At 41.5% G+C, this 17,679-nt stretch overlaps 1 protein-coding gene across 3 annotated transcripts in view; it reads right to left on the bottom strand.

Annotated features, from left to right (window-relative positions):
- nsfa (N-ethylmaleimide-sensitive factor a) overlaps positions 1 to 17,679 on the bottom strand; it is a 43,867-nt gene that overhangs the window by 24,598 nt on the left and 1,590 nt on the right. For 2 of the 3 annotated variants that reach the window (XM_030088813.1, XM_030088814.1), the window contains exon 2: positions 6,506 to 6,523. The exons of the other annotated variant lie outside the window; for it this stretch is intronic. In XM_030088813.1, coding sequence (XP_029944673.1) covers positions 6,506 to 6,523 — 18 coding nt within the window. The remainder of the gene's footprint in view (positions 1 to 6,505; positions 6,524 to 17,679) is intronic. 3 annotated transcript variants of the gene reach the window in all.

The following is a 17,679-nucleotide window of genomic DNA, read 5'->3' as shown; positions in this document are numbered from 1 at the left end:
CCCAGCTGATTCCCCACCTGTTGCAACACCTCTGTATATGATGAGAAAGATTTTTCATTTTCCTTTCCTGGATCAGAAATGTACAAACACACGATTCAAAAGAGCAAAAGCTGCAGCGATGCAGATCTGCAGAAACATACGACTGGATCGCAGCTGATATTCTCTACAATAAGACTCTCACTTGTATGAGATTCTTTACAAAATATTTTTAAGAGGACATTAGCATACTTTTTAATGGCTGAAAAAGGTACCAAGATTTATAAATGGTTTTCAAAAGACAATGCAAACTTGATTGACTGAATTTCAAAGCAATTCAATTCTTTTGTTCAAATAGCTTTTCTAAGCTTATTTATTTTTTTGTGTTTTTTATATTCTTTTTTATATTTGAAAGGTGAAATTGTGGCAAAAAAAAGATGTTACAGCCAAGAGTATTTGTTAAACAAGGTTAGAGCCCCTTTTCTCTGTTTCCAGCAGATATTTCTCATATAAACAGTGTTCAAACAAGTCTTTCATCTGAAGTCTGTTATTCTCTGAACATCGGCTGACAAAACACAGCAAACTGAAAGTTCAATCTATTACTATATCAGTATTTACGCAGGTCTCTAAACAAACCTTCGGTATCTTCACTCAAATACTATATTTCCACATTACTAAGAATAATTCCATCCTGAATCAATCTGTTTTAAATTTGAAAGGACAATCTGAACTGCAACAAATGATCTGAAGAGCAAAACTAAAGACTATAAGCTCTATAAATGACATGATAATGACGCTCTCGGGAATGAATAACACAGCAGCAGAAATAAAGCTTTCACCTTAAGTTTATAAATAGAGAGATGAGAACTGTTCTCGCACAGGGATGTGTGTGTGTGTGTGTGTGTGTGGAAGCTTTCCACACAAAGGATCAAGCAACCCTGTTCACACCCTCGACAGTCTTCTTCCATCAGATCTAAAGTCAGAATCCACGGAACAGCCGGGAGAGGAGATCAGTGATTGAAGACGTTACGAGGCCAGGAGGAATCAGAGAGAGGTTTATTATTAATGAACTCAATCAGCCGTCAGAGACAAACAGGCCGGTGACAGGATGTGCTGTTTGAGACTTGGCTCATACGGAGAGCAGTGCAGCCGACACGCCGGTGAGGAATTCGTCATTTCGGCACGTCTGTTTCTCCACCGACGGCCCATTTTTCCTGCTCGTGTCGGCGGAGAACAAACTGATATCTTGACACAGATGAAATACCCCTTGTAGAACAAGCCTGTCGTGAAGGGAGGCAGGGCGGATCGACAGAGAGAGAGAGAGAGAGAGAAATTCCTTTGCACGCCACTGCGGAACGAGCGCACGAGGCGGTATCCATGGTAACTGCATTAACCTGCGAGGAAGAGCCCCTGACGATACATCAGGCTTTACTGCTGCCTGATTCATCCTGAGGGCTGGAAACGGCTCTATGTCCCTCGGAGGACGCACGGTTTATTGCGCCACCAATACTTTTAAATCAGCTGCAGGTGAGGTTTCACAACAGGAAAACACCGGAGACATTCCACAGGTTACCTGCTCCGTGCTGATTCAATAAGAGACATTTTCGCCCAAGCAGGACTGAAATAACTGCAAGGAATGCAGAGATCAGTTCCAGTGTTTTGAGGTCCATCCAGTCGATCAGATTCATTCACTTGGCATCGAAACTACCGATATGAATGTTAAAATGTGAACCACAGCGGATCGAAGTTGACCCTTGCCTCAATCCGTGGTCAGCGCAACTGAGGACCCGGAGAGGCAACCCTGCCCCCGAGCACAGGGGTCTCTGGAGGTGAGGATGAGCGGAGATGAAGCCTTTTGCTCTATCATCGACCCTGAAGCGAGTGTGTACAAGTAGGAAAGGTGTATTAAAACTGCAGCTGACGAGGGTTTCATACATAAGCAAACAACACTGATGCTCGAGAGAGCTGAGAGGTGATGAGGCAGAAAAACTGGGATTTAGGAGGAAAAAAAAAATCACCAGATTCAGGAGTTTAAGGGAGTCCATGCCTTGCCGCTTCAATGCCTGGGCTACCGTTGCTCCTTGACAGTGGGGATCTGAAAATAATGAGGCTGCAGTGTCTCTGCCCAAGACTTCTGCCTTGGAGATGTTCTCCGGCTGCAGATTACAGCGACGGAGAAGGTTCATAGACGTGCAAGAGTAACGAGTTCAGGGAGAGGCGGCGCCCGCAACGCTGGTCGCAATTCAATGCGAGCTGCACCAGGGACTCGTTAATGCGACATGGAGTTAGATGAGCCATTACAGGCGGGTTTCAACTGCCGGCGCTGCTGCAATATGGGCAATCTGCAGAGATGTTAAACAGCAAGACGCAATATAATCTCCGTAGCGTCTTCTGAGAGTTGATCAGAAATCACTATCAGCAGGTCTGACGGCGGGCTGACTGAGTCAGGCGGTATCAGCACAGGAGATGAGGAAACCCAAACGGTACTTAGGGAACCTGCTCTGGACCAGAGCTGACATAAAGCTGAATATGACTGGGTTTGTCTGTTTTTAGGCAGATACCCCCGTCAATCCCTTGAAGAGCAAATCTGGGTAAACGCCAAAGTTTGAATGTAATCCTTTGTGAGCTGCTCTAATCAAACAATATTGCCAGAGTTTCCATCCACACCGCTTCGTCCAGTCCAAGTTCGCCCGAGTCGATTTCAGCTGATAGCAACATAACTCAGACACTCATACCTACAAACAATGCAGGACATCAATTTACTTTACATGCATGATTTTGGACTGTGTGGGATGGAATACCTGTAAAAACCTCATGTGCTTGAGGGGAAAACATTAAAACTTGAAAGAAAAGTCCTCACAACACTTAAACCGTTGATATTCTCTCTGTTTTTGGGAGTGACACATCTTGAGTTTGTTTCAATCAAAGCGGCTCTGCTAAATAAAAGAGGCCCAAATACATCTCCCTGTGGGACTCCAGAGGGAAAAAAAAGTGATGCTTGGTTTCTTTTGACTTGATGTCAGTTCTAATCTTTGATGATATTTGAAATCAATAAAACTATAAAAATGCTCAAAATTGGGTTTTATTTAACCTTTGAAGGTAGATAGAAATCCTGTTTGGTTGAGGGGGTTAGAGCCATTTCCACATAGTACCACAACATTTCAAACAATCCCCTCAAGACTGTTACATTGATGTAAAAGTCAGGTGAAAACAGCATGACCAGTGGATTACAGTTCCTTGGATTACCCAAGCCATCTGTCACACAATTAGAGACTGTTAAAGCTGCTGCCACTACAGAGACGTACGATCAGTAGTTATAGGTGGTACCTCCAGTGAGAATATCACTCAAATGAGGCTTTTTTTCTCCTCTTTTACAGCTAAAGTGTTGGTGCTCTTCATTTGGAGACAGAAAGCTGTTACATGGGCGAACCTCCAGATCCAGATCACAGGCGAAAACAAGTAACCAATCTAATCTGCTCACTAAAAATCTGCCAAATCCATGTGTAATCTCTGTGGTCTGTGTGCAGACAAATCACAACTGACATTCTGGAAACAAATCACCATTTTTTTTAATTTTTTTTTTTTAATGTAGCGCCAACAATTAATTGTGAGAGATTTGATCAGCTGGCTTCGAGAGGTTGTGGGTGAAGAAGCGCCGACAGATAAACACTGCAGTGCTGGCAACGTGCCCACTTCACTTACGCCCCGCCGGTCCGGCCAGACAGAGGTGAAACAGAGCAAGACGACTGTGCCAGAGAGCCCGGCGCTCCAAATTAATATCAATTCTTCCCTCCTATCGACTTGAGGTCATTGAGTAGATATTTTAGAGAGAAAAGCAATGAGTACGAACCGCTATGAAGTCTTTCATTAAGATCTTGGTAAATTAAAACAGGCAGCTTTGGGGAAAGGAATAAAGACACATCAGAGGAAGCTTTAAGTATGGGAAACCTCATTTCCTGATGCAAAACTCAGATTCATCTCCTTACACCCTCGAGCAGGGATCCAAATTATTTTCAGGTAATCTGTTGAGTATTTTTTGGAAAGATGTTGAGACCTTTCTTTTTTATTAGACGTCTCTTTCATCGAGAGGTGCTTGAAAAAGCCTCTAGAGGCTTCAGTGAAAATGAGCTTTTAGTACCAAAATCCTCTCAGGATGGTCCTGAGTGAAGCTCGTCGCAACAGCCCATCTCATCACAAGTCAAACAGACCTCGTTCAAACGGTGGAAACACGAAATATGATGAGCAATGCACATGTGTGGATCAGATTTCACTGGAAATGATGAGAACTGCAAACATTCTGTGCAACACGTTCATCAAATTTAACATTTGATTAAAAATGAGTCCATCTGAGAGTCAGTTCAGGGAAGAATATTGAATTGCATTCAAAGACATCAGTTATTCTCAACTCGTGGACAAACAAGGAAAAGTTTAAGGACTTCATAAAATTCTAAGCAAATGAACCTGTATTCCTTATTTTCACTTTACTTGCGCAGTATTTTTGAGTCTTGTGTGGTGAGAGGAGATTTAAAGAGATAAGGTAGAGAGAACAGATCAAATCTTCAAAATGTTAAAAATAGCACAGATTGTGTAAAAGACTAGAAGAGTAAGAGAGTTGAAACAGCTAAAATGAATAAACAGCTACGAAAGGTCAAACTGGTAAAATAGCGAAAAATGTTAATATTTTTCTTAAAATAAAGAGCTGAAATGGCTATAACACCTGAAACGGTTCAAACTACTAGAAGCGGCCAAAAACACTGTAAAACGGTATGATATGTAAACAATTTTTTAAATATTTATGAGACTTTTTACATGAAACCTGCTATGCAGTTCTTTCATGAGTTGTGTTATTGCCATCTTACAGGTGAAAACCGTTAATTTTATTGAATGGAACGTGGTGAAAAACGTCTGTTTTGGTAATAAAAGGTTGCAGACCTCTGGGGTAACTGATGAAAAAGAAAATGAGAAAGATGATGGAAAAACGACACTGTGGCGATGGAGATGACAACCATCACTGTCAGCACAGAAGTCAGTGTGGATGAACAGCAGATGTATTTTATTTGCATATTCTCCATGAGGGTTAACCTAGTTAACATCTGGGTAGCCCAGAAAACTGTCACCAGCATCATAACGGGGCCGTGCCACGTTTGACGTCAATGATCTAGTTTGAATTCCCTGCTTTCTCGACGATACTATCCATTTGATTTAGAGGTGGTTCAGGATTTAGCAGCAAAATAAGGAAAAGTTCATGCTTAAGTGTGCATATTACAGCTCATTCTTCTGCATGTGTGATTTGAAATGCTCATTCTGGGGTACGATGGTGACGCGTTTCATGCAACAACTATGCAAAAATGTGAAATACTAGCAAATTAAAAAAAGTAGTATTGAGCAGACCTACAGAGTGAATAAGGCCGAGGTTTATTCCAAGTGAAAACTCATTGTTTTTGCGTTTTCGTTTCAGGAAATTTTCGCTTTTAGACAGCAACATTTAGAAAACAATGAACATTTCCATATAAACAGCAGAAACGGTGAAAACAACACGGTTGTTGCCATTGTTTGTTTTTAGAATTATCCCACAAATAGAGAAAACAATACACTATGAACATAAGAAGAACAGAAGTGTACAAAGTTGGACTGCTATTATAGGTGACTCTGGACTCTAAAGCTGCCAAGTCCCAGGAGGATATGGACCGAGAGTCACGACACCCTGGAGGCAAACTGTGTTACTGTCTATCTACACGTGCACCTGCAAATGAACTCCATTCATACAAAGGCAAGTAATGTAAGTAAGTAGTTATATATATATTTGATTCTTAATTTGAAAATTAAGGCAATAGTAGAACATTTGATGTTGTTTCAGGTCCCTTTTCGGTAAATGCATGGCACGATCTGTCTGCAGATTATGTGAATAGATGGATGGATGGATGGATGAAGGAATGAATGAACAACTGCACAGGTGCAGAGAATCATGGGAGATTCATGAGGTCATTCAAAATGGCCACCCAGTGAATCTCGGATGAATTGCTGTTCATCTTGTTTATTTTTGGCGTTCGCTGAGATTTAGACACTACTCACGCAGAAAAGGTCGTCTTTAACTCGTCCAGGGGAACATTTTACTTATTAACAAGCAGACGAGTGTGAATTTTGAGCGCTGAGAGTCAAAGCATTTTTCAAAAGGCGCACCCAGCGCTATTCTCTTGTTAACAGGAACCATTTTCACTTGAAAACATTGACGTATACACTGGACCTCACTCTTCAATCCAAACTGAACAACAATGGCCGCCTTCACTGCTCCAGTCATAGTTTATACATCCATTTTTTTCCTACAGAGCATGGATCTGATAATTAGTAAAATCCGATCTCAATTTAAACAGCTAAATCTTAACGCAGCGGCATCGATGCCGCCGGACTGACGGTCGAGTCCTTCATACTGCCGGGGAGCCGCAGACTGTCTGAGCAGAAACAGCAAGTAAGTATTCCACATGATGAGGATGATGGCAGCTCGCTTGGAGAGCCGTGTATAAATACATACCTTGAAAAATATTACGACCTTGTGGGCGCCAGCGTGGGCAAGCAGAGAGGAAGGACAGAAGACAGTGTTTGAGACGGACGAGCGACTCAGAAAAGCAGCTGAGGTGTGAAGCAGTGGCGGCTGCAGACGGAGCTGCGTCCACATGGATGGAAATGTTCATGCAGTTCACACACACACACACTCACACAACTCACACATGAAGCATCCCTCTTAGATTTTTGTGGTTAAAAAAAAAAACAAAAAAAACTGTTTTTGCAGCTTTTGTGGGGTTGTGTCGAATTCATGCAGGCCAGAGTTGGGGTTCTTTTATTTCTTAGCTTCCAGACATTTTCTCACCCCAAACCTGGTGGATTTATTTCTTTCTTTTTAATAAAAAGAGTATCTTCCCCACATTAGAGACAAAGTGCCAACTTTGTCACTGAGATCAGAGAAAGTCAGTAGTTTTGCTCTCTGATGTGTGAATTGAGGGTTGTAATGAATGAAAGGGGAAATGACACTCGGGTGAATGAAATCATCAAATAGTTTAGTTCAAATCTCTGCCTGATGAGTTTAGTGAATTATGGGTTGGGTTTGAAATTTGTTAATCTGACGTTACTTTTCTGATGGTGCAGAGAGAGAGCAGTGATTGATCTGCAGCGGATCAGCAGGCATGCTCACACAGACAGATATTCACAGCAGAGTAACAAGAGCGAAACACAGGAGCAGATCTTTAGCAGCAGTCGTCTTGATTCTTTTCCCCGTGTCTGTTCGCCCGGAGGAAGCTCTGAGCTCCTCTGACAGGAGGAGTTGAAGGACGTGGAGATGCGGCCGACTCCAGGAAGAGTTCCACTACGGTCTTTGTGAAGGAGCAGAGACGTTACAGCCTCATTTCATCTTTTACTTTTTGCTTACTTTTACTTAGATGACTTTTTACTTCCACTCTCCACATCTGACGATATATATCTGTGCTGCCTCCTCCATCTGGCTCGTTCCTTGTTTGAACCTCTCTGAGGAGGATTCAGAGTGAAAGAACTGAAGCAGATGACGGAAACAGCTGCAGCGCTGATTCAGCAGCTGTCACCGTCGTCTGCTTCAATTCCTTCACTGAAACCGCAGGAGGAGGCAGAATTAACAGATCAATTATCGCTGCGGATGCATTTCAGACAGGTTATTTCTAGTGTTTTTAAATTCAGGAAATATTTAGGTTTCTGCCTAAAATTTCCTTTCTGTCATGATCTGTGTCATTGTTAATGGCTAAATTGCCACAAAAAAAAAAAAATCAACTGCAGGAGAAGAAAATGTTGGAGAATAAAAACACATACTAAGTTAAGTGTGTCTTTCCATGCATGACCCGAAAACCAAATAATTTCCACATTTTTCTTGTAAATAAGGTCATCTAATGCAGGTGAAACTCTCATTAGAACACTCATGTTTGTTTGTTCCAGATGTTAATCTTTCACGATCATGCACTAAACACCAAGTGAACAGCCTAATTTATCTTTTTTAACTATATGTAAGTAAATCTGGTTCTGCATGTCCTGAACTGACTGAGTGCTTCCTGTTCCTACATAGTATCAAATCATCCTATTATCATTTATATCAAAAATATATGAAAGAACCAAACTAAGAAGGTCTATTGTTCATGAATCAATGTTAAAGCAACGACAATAATCAGTCATGAAAGCAATAACTCATGAAAATATGAATAATCTGCTGGCAATATTATTAACTTTCCAGATCGATATATCAACAGTACAGTAAAATATGGGAGCTGTGATAAAAAAAGAACAAATTAGTAACCTCAGTGATGGTGCCCAATTTGTGCCTTTATGTATTATTGGTTCAGATATTAATAAAGTGCCTTTGCTTCATTTGAGGAAAAAATGCAGCTTCGGTCTGAGTTTTATCTGCTGAGTGTGGATGTGACGTCAGTTTGTTGCCCAACCTGATATTTTCTGTGCTGTCTTTCTATAGTTGCAGACACTGAACACATTTCTCTCATTTTTCTGCTCTCATAACATTGTTTTCCAGTCATCTCTTTGGAAATCCTGTTTTTTTGGGGGTTTTCTTCACTGAAGCGGTTTGGGCTTTGCCTCCTGTTCCTTCTATTTATTATTTAAAGAGCGTCTCCTCACAGGGAGTGGCTGTAAAACCCCACCGCCACTCCCTTCATCTGCCCTGATCTCCTAAATATTCCCCTATTCCAAGCATTCCACTGAATTATTCATGCTGCTGTGGCTCGCGGGGGGGATCCAGTCAGATGTCTGCACCGCCGATCGATGAGTAACGACGCCGCTGCCGCAGAGCCGAGGCAGGAGCGCGGCATCGCTCCGTGGAAGTGAAACCTCCAGGTTTTCACGTGGAGAATCAAATAGCTGAACATAATTTCACTAAAGCTGCATTATTGAATGTTTCCACGTGAGCTAAATTTGTGATCAGCAAAATCAATTGAGGCTGTGCTCGATTACAGCTGCCTCTTTAGAAAGCAGTGATCTATCCTCAGCTCATTTGGAGGAAGATGCTCTAAAATCCAGACATTGAAGACACTGTAAAGTTTTAGTGCTGTGTCCAGATGTAGTAAATGAGCCAAACACTGGCGAGAAACTACTTTTAACAGTTAATTAATTTGATTTAGATCCGTTTTTAAAGCTAAAAAAAAGACTCTGGGCTGCTGTCTGCTTTGCAACTGGATGAAGAAAAAGATCAAAAGTCACATTTTTCATTAAAAAACAATACAAAAATAATGTAAAAATAAGCTTAACTTTCTATCTAAGTGAAGCCCACCCATGAATAAAACTCAAAAAATTAATCACATCAACTCAGCGCACACTTCCAAACATTGACTTGTATTTTATAAATCACATCAATTTCTAAAAAGCCTTCAGAACCAACTCGACACTCTTCTGTTACTTTGCATTTGGCACCTGTGGAGAAGTCCCACTCGCCCTCTCTGAGCACATTATGAAATTAATGAGCGCCGAATGTGAGCCAAGTCGACTCGCCGTTTATATAAATCGCGTTAAGTAATTTCCGGCCCTTGCAGATGGTATTAAATCAAGCGCTCTCCGTCCAGCCGGTGCTGTCATCGCCTTCATGGGCAGCGATGTGGCTTCCTCATCGGACTTAATTGGTTTTAGGCGCCCCAACAAATCACAAATATAGATGTTTTTTTAATTGCACAAGCTGGAAAGCTTAAAAACATGCAGAAATACGCCTGCTAATTTTCCCCTTGCTAAACGAGAAAACTGAAACTGTCATTTTCTGTGATTTTCAGGCCTCAATAATTTCTAGTTGATTGAAATAGATCAAAGCCAGCATGTGAATTCCAACTTCAGACTCAGTATCTAGTTTCATTAAATTCTTGTTTTTATTACAGACTGAGGATTACAGGCATTGTGTGCCAGAAAATACTGAGAGAAGTTCAGGCTAATAGATTAATAAACAACGCATAATGTGATTTTCAGAGGTTCTTTTAACCAAGAGGGGGGCAGATTTATCACCTGGCTACCAATGACTTTTATTTGCAACATATGTACAACAATATACTAAAACATAATACAAAGTAAAATTTTATTTTGTAAAACGTTGAACATTTTGCACTTCTGGGGCTCACGGCTTCACCCAATCGCTCCATGATGAACTGACATTTCAGCTCTCCTGTTTCCATGAAATGCAGCAGATGTACTGAACTGATCATCTGAAAAATGCCATCATCATTGTGACTTGACTTCATGATGGTGAATTTACTAAAATGATTTGTTTTATAATTGAAATTGTTCACATTTCAATGTTATTTGAAATCTTTCTCTTAATAGATTGTTGTTAATTAGCACTGAGATCTTGAATTGACCCAAAAATGCATTTAATCCCAGAGGTCCAGAGTATCCAGCAGGTGTGAGTGTATGGGTGTGTGTATGTGTATGTGTGTGTGTCAATTCCTTGTTGTTTGCACAAAATGAGTGTTTTCCTCAGCTGCGAGTTTGAATGTGCGAGAGTCCAGTAGAGTGTGTGTGTGTGTGTGTGTGTGTGTGTGTGTGTGTGTGTGTGTGTGTGTGTGTGTGTGTGTGTGTGTGTGTGTGTGTGTGTGTGTGTGTTCCGCTGGCCCACAGCAGAGTGGAGGAGCTCTCTAAATATAGCAGCAGCTCTGAGCTGACTGAGGAAGGCCCGGTATCCAGACAGCCGGGGATTAACCGTTACTCCCGTTAGCTCCTCTACGCTCAGCCGGTGGCCCACACACACACACACACACACACACACACACACACACACACACACACACACACACACACACACACACACACACACACACACACACACACACACACACACACACACACACAGCAAAAAAGTATAGTGACGTCTCTTCCATTTATTAAAAAAATTAAATAAAAAAAACTGAAATGGAACTTTTCTCTGATAAATAACGGAACTAATCCTACATTTGAATGATGCATTTATACTGAATTCTCAGAACGTCGTAACTGTTTTTTTCACTTGTATTATTAATTGTGAAAAATTCAGCTATTAAAATTTGTTAAAATGTGTTAAGTCAAGAGAAATTACGGAAATTAGGAGCGACAAAGAGGAAAATCAAAACAAAACTGACACGACAGATGTCTCAAATACACAAACATACATGTGCACGTGTGCAAATAAACACAGTACTGTAATATAAATCATAATAACATCTATAATTCAGTGTCAAAAATTCCGCGTGATCAGAGATGTGAGGCAGCTGCAGCTGTTTCTATTTCATTCATATTGTTCATCGACTGCCTCAAAAGCCATTTTTTTCCTGTCTGTAGTGGGATGCAGAGTGTGTAACAGTGCGCGACCTCGGCGCTGCAGTCGGCTGCCTCTCAGATTGGGTGTGGGTGCAGCAGAAAACAAACGGCGGCCTCTGAGTGTGGATAAGCGATCTACCTGGACTGAGACGAAGCTCTCGTTTCGAAGGAGACGCAGAGGAGATGAGCTGCCGTCCTCTGCAGCCCACTCACTCCTTCCCTCGCAGGAGTAGGCGTTTCTTTCTACAACCGCAGCTTTAAAAGCACCTGATCATGAGCTATTGATTCTGACACGATCGCATTGATCGGGCCGTCCTTGAAAGCACTGATTCTTTAAAACCCCTGCAGAAATTTAAAGCAGCTTCAATTTACACACATAAAAAACATCCTCAAATGTCAAATTGAGGTTGTTGATTCAAATATTGATTGAAAACCTCCCGACTGAACGTTCCATGGAAGACCAGCTTGTTGTTTAGAGTCTAAACAGGAAACATTTTTCCAGAGACCAGCACACACTGACTCAGTCAGCCAGCCGTCCATCTCTGATACCTCTGTATCTAACTCAGGGCGAACATGCAAACTCCGCAAAGAAAGACGTCGAACAGCAGGCATGGTCTCGCTAACCCTGCATCCCCACAGGGACCACATGAGAAAACTGATTGATTAAGATCCTGAAATGAAGTACGCTCAATTACACTGCCTTCGATACAGATTGTGGGTGATCAACTAAAAGGAATAGATATTAATAAGTCCATCTTCTCCTGGGACCTGGCAGTTTTCTAGTGTACCCAACTGGGTCGTCTGTCCATGTTAATGTTTGTGTACTAGCCACTGTGCACGTGTGTGTGTGTGGTTTCAATGCAATCAAACAACAGCAGCCAACAGTGCTCCTACATGCAGACTACATTTTCTGCTGGTTCTGTGTAAGCAGAAATTGTTTTTCACTTGAAACGTTGTGTGAACGAAGCCTGAGTGACATCAAGTGCTTAAGTGTTCAAATGAGGGTTGAACGTGCGTTAGGTTTCATTTACAATAAAAAGAACTGCAGGAAGTGTGATCGTTTTCGTGTTCATTTGCTTACATTTCCCATGGAGCATGCAGCAAACACAAAATGAAATTGGACACCACAGGAGTTTGGTATTTTGCAGTAATAACATATTGCAGCATTACAGCACTTAAATCTGAATTTGGAAAAGAAATAAAACTCCACACGAGGCATGAGTCAAAGAAAAAATTGAGCCAGATTTTAAATTTGCACCACTGTTTCATTGAGACGTAAACAATAAAACATTTCCAGACATTTCAAATAAAACACACCTGATATTCTATCTTCATTTGTGCAAACTTTAACTCCACCAGGATCCATGGACTCTTTCTATGCAATGATCTTTTTGGAAGCTTTTAATGTCAGATACTGGGGAATAAAGAGCTCCTTCAACCACTCGGTGTCATCTAAGGTTCAAAAAAGTGACATTTAAACCGTGTCGTTTACGAAGGTCTGGATGTTAATCTCATGATTATCTAGTTCAACAGATAAACTAAGGCTACTATGGCCCACTTGATAGAGTGAAACCAAGACTGGTGTCGCAATCCTGTCCTTGGGAAACACATTCAATCCCTCAATAATCCAATAGAGGTCAATTACCCTGCATGGCGGCCACCGCCACTGGTGTGTGAATGGGGGAATGTGAAAATACGCCACGGAGGCCGTAGAGGTCCATTTATAATAATTAATGGCATAATTAATGGTGGAAAAAGAAAGAAAGAGAAAACCAAACTGTTTGATCAGATGAGCACTGACAGGCTCGCTGCATCTTCTCACTCAGTCGGCGACAGCAATGCTCAGAGCAGAAATCTGATTTTTTTTTTGTGTGTGTGTGTCTGCAGTGAGGCCTTCAGAGCCTGGATGTTCGTGTCAGGCCTGTAAGCGTGCACACACACATGCAAACGGCTCCTGCTTTACAGATTAAACAAAAGCCAGGCCACCTTTACGATCCCATGAAGAGGAGATGGAATATTCTATCAACCGGTAAAGCTCATTGTGCAGTGTAGGATTCAGAGGATTAGTGCGTGAGGATTTTCATTTTCCATGCATTCAATTCGCTACATTAGCCAGACATTTCCTGACAGCTAAAGATGATTGAAGATGGTTCTAAATATGGATGCCTAATTAGAAAAAAATTACGGAAAAAAATTAATGTATAATATAAGGAAATGGTTTGTAAATTTTAACCAACACCTTATTATGAGGACAAATGTGTCAAGCAGCAGTGAAAGCGACAGCTTAAACAACAGCCCGACAAATTAATTAATACATTATTCGTCTTAAAATAAAATGTGTTCAGACTGTCTGATTCTGCTCTCATGTAGGAAATATTGATGTTACTCTTGTTACAAAAGTGAATGTTGGAAAAAGATACTACTACTATCCATCTATTTATGTTCTATATCAGTTTACTGGAGCCGATTCCAGACAGGACAATCCCTGACAGGACAAATACAGAGAGACATTCACATCGATGGCAAATCTTTGGTTACCAACTAGTCTCAAATACATGTTTTTGGACTGTGAGAGGAAACCTGAATACCTGCAGACAATATATGCATGCTCAGGAAGAACAGGTCGTTAACCAGATATACAAGTGCAGGCTTAAAAGAAATTCAAAAGATATGAAGCAGTAATAACAAAATATCTTACATCTTTAATAACATCTAGTGATGTACCACTAATTAACACTGTGGTGACTGGCTCAACAGAAGCTTCTTGATCTACTGATGAAAACACCAATAGCATGAATATCAGGCCAGTGCAACATCTACTGTTATGCTAAAAGCATCGATGAATGACTGATGATCAGATTGTGAGGAAGTGTGTGCCAACAGTCACTATTCAAGCGATGACTGGACAATGTCTGCACGGAGGATATGGAATTAACTAAAGCACTGGTGGCAGATCCAGATCTTCAGCTGTACACGTTTCTTCTTACGTCTCGACAGAATTATCTGAATAAAGTGTTTTCATGTTTTCATTTTGACGGGCCGTCCGATGCTGGGTCCATCACGGTGTCACGTTGTTGAACCGTTTGCTTTGTCCTGACTCGCTCTGACAAACTGCAGTATGCAGCACAGCAACAGCCCACGGTCTGCTGGCCCAGTGAGGATGAAGGGCACACGTGTGTGTGTGTGTGTGTGTGTGTGTGTGTGTGTGTGTGTGTGTGTGTGTGTGTGTGTGTGTGTGTGTGTGTGTGTGTGTGTGTGTGTGGCCAAACAACACGCCACTGGACACTTTTGACTCATGCATGCTGGATGACCAGGAGGCTGAACACGCCATCGCACAACCACAAAGATGTACTCAGTCTCATCTGAGGAAATGTAACACGCTTCATAAATCTATATTTTCAGGACTGAATCCAGCACCAGATATTTCCAAAAATGTGTTTGGTCGCCCTGTTGAACATGGATGGCTTTACATTCAGTAGGTGTGACAAATCAAAATGTTGTATTTTATCCATCCAGGTCGACTCCTTTGAGTCTTGTTATCTTTATTAAAAATTAAGTTAAATTATTTGTGGTTCGGATGCACTGAACCTTATTTATCAAGCTAACAAGCCTGCTATGACACAGTTAGGCTTTGGCTACTGTCAGGCACTAAAATTACTCCATTATATTTCTGAAAAGGACATGCAACATGTTCAATACTCCCTCTGTCACCATGGTAACGCATAAAAAAATACATTTGAGCTGCTATTTGGTCCATTTCTTGTGTTAATTCATTCTTTGTCTTGTATTTCCTCACGCAGCCTCTCCTGTTGGTGCACTGGGTCAAATCCACACCTTGAGTTAGAGGGACCATGGTTCAAATCCCAGTAGGATACTGTGTGAAAAGTAGCCATATGGCGCAGGTTCCAATGTCCTGCTTCGTTTAACATCAACCGAATGGACTGTCTGATATTCTCTTTAAAGGATTGAGTCTCTTGATGTCTTTTATTTTAGCCGTTCTGGTCGCCATCTCTTTGTAGTTGCTTTGTTACAAGGTTAGATAATACTTCAATGATCTTCTATAAGGCCACAAAAAGTCCATGCTCATTAATTTGCTTTATCTATAAAGCTTACATGTTTTAGACAAGCAAGAAATAAAAATCATCCAATACAACATTTATTACTGGATGCAGATGACACTGCAACTTCAGTACAGTTCACAAACTGCTCCTATCCTGGAAATAAACCTTTGCTGCAGACCTCAAGCTTTTCTCTAATTGAAAGAAACTCTGGTGAAAAACTCAATAGGAAAAAATGCACAGTCATCTTAACGCAAAGCAGCATCGAGCGAGTGACTGACCGGGCGCTCGCGGGTGAAGCACCTCCTTCACAAATCAGTCACCGGTCCGACTGTAAAGACACGCCAGCAGGTTGACTGTTAAAAACAGTAAATCCTGCGGTGGCAGCCTGTCTGAGTTCAGGGCTGCTCTGGCAGGTCAGATCCATTCAGCTTGGTGCAGATTTCATCGTTTTTCCTCTGTGTGACGGTGAAACAGCGACTGAGGCCGTCAGAAGGCCATCCCGCCGTCAGGCGAAGTGCTTCTCCTGGCGGAGGAATGTCGCAGCCTTGTTTTCCTACTGTGACACGGACGCGAACGTGCGCACGTGCAGCTCAGCGCTCTTTGGCTAACAGCATCGACATAATGGCCCGTGCACACGCCTCGCTCCATACTGAGCTGGCGGCGAGGTGATCAGGAGATTACCAGGCTGGGATATGCTTAATGCACCAACAAAACAAAAGCGCACGCTCAATTCATAAACGCTCGAGACTCCACTCCCTGTGCAGTGCGCGATGGCGAGGTCTGCAAGTGTGACGCTGCAGCCGACAGCCTCTCATCATGACTCTGCATATTACACACACTCCGGTCACAGTGTCACCAACAGCGTGGCCGACTAAACACCTCCAATTAGCTCATCCAGGATACGGCGGCCGGCTTTCCAGTGGCTGATGCCGATCAATCACTTGTTTTATGAGAAAAACATGTAGTCATATGAAAAGTCTGAAGCATCGCAGCATTTTAAATGAGTCAGCTTCTAAATTGTTTGCTGATCGTTGGTTGAATGAACAGACCGTTCCGAATATTCATCACCTCACATAGATAAAACTATAATGACATTTATTTGTTATAGAGCCAGTTACAACAATGTAACCTATCTGGAGTTGTTACTGTTGGAAAAGTAATTGAATTTCTTCAAAAGAGTCTGAAATAAAAAAAGAAAGAACAAAATAGTGTTGTCTCACATGTATTTAAAATATGCGACTGGCAGAGATGCTAGAGAGGAACCGCAAACTCAGGAAAACAAACCAGGAGTCTGCAGAGGAAAAGGTGAGACAGGGCTTTTTTTTTCTTTTTTCCTGCTGGATGGGCATGTTTCCGAAAGATGTGTTTAGGCCATTTCTCTTCCAGCTGAGTGATGCTGAAAGTGAGCAGATTGCATCGGTTTATTTCAGCTTCTTTCTATTATTTAAAAGAAATGCTAATAAAGCTGCCATGTTGGGTGTGAAATATTAATCAAACGGGCTTCAAACTGCTGAGGTCGCTTCACGTGCAGCGCAGGTCTTTTCAAAGGTTTACAGCTCCAGCTGCACCAACAATATCATGAAGCTGGTGTCAAATGACATGCACTTGGTGCAAAATGTTGACAGGCTGGAAGCTGAACAAACAGCAGATAAGGAGCATGTAGAGAGACAGAGGCTGGTTGGTAGATATCGTGTTCTGAAGGGAGAAAAACCTAACAGGACTGCTCCTAAAAACATTCAAACCACTCATGAATGAATTTGATTATTTCAAGTATATTTTATCTGCTGGTATCATTGGGATTAGCAGTGATCCCTCATGTGAGGTTGTGGCCAATAGAGCCAATGAAAGCTCATTTAAAAACACAGATTTCACTTCACATGCTTGAAATTAAGTGTTGGAATTGGGGTTAATATTCATCTGTTGTTAATGATATGGAGCGCACAACCTGATCTATGTAAGATTGCATAAATTAATTATTTCAGTCTAACAAAAATGTAACTTTGATGAAGTGGCCTTTGTAGAGGTGGCCTGGAGTTATTTCCAAGCATCATGTATTGACTCTGCAATTAGTCTCAAATCAATCCTGTATAAGCATGAGGTAGAAACACACAAAAGTCAAGATATAGTAATATTTTTGCCTAAAAGGTGACAGATTCCAGGATGATAATACACTGTTTTATTTTGCCTGGTTGGTTTTAACCAAAACTGTGCAACATCCATCAGTATCACTTTATCAGCTCACAGCCACAGCGGCTGGAAACAGGATCGGATCAACTTATTGCACTGTCAACATGTCAACCCACTGCATGGTTTTATCATAGAAACAGTATTTTTTTTTTACAAAGAAAAT

This window comes from Salarias fasciatus, chromosome 4, assembly GCF_902148845.1.
Source record: "Salarias fasciatus chromosome 4, fSalaFa1.1, whole genome shotgun sequence".
In the NCBI taxonomy this organism is placed as follows: domain Eukaryota; kingdom Metazoa; phylum Chordata; class Actinopteri; order Blenniiformes; family Blenniidae; genus Salarias; species Salarias fasciatus.
Note: the sequence above shows the minus strand (reverse complement) of the source record. Positions and strands in the feature narration are given on the sequence as shown.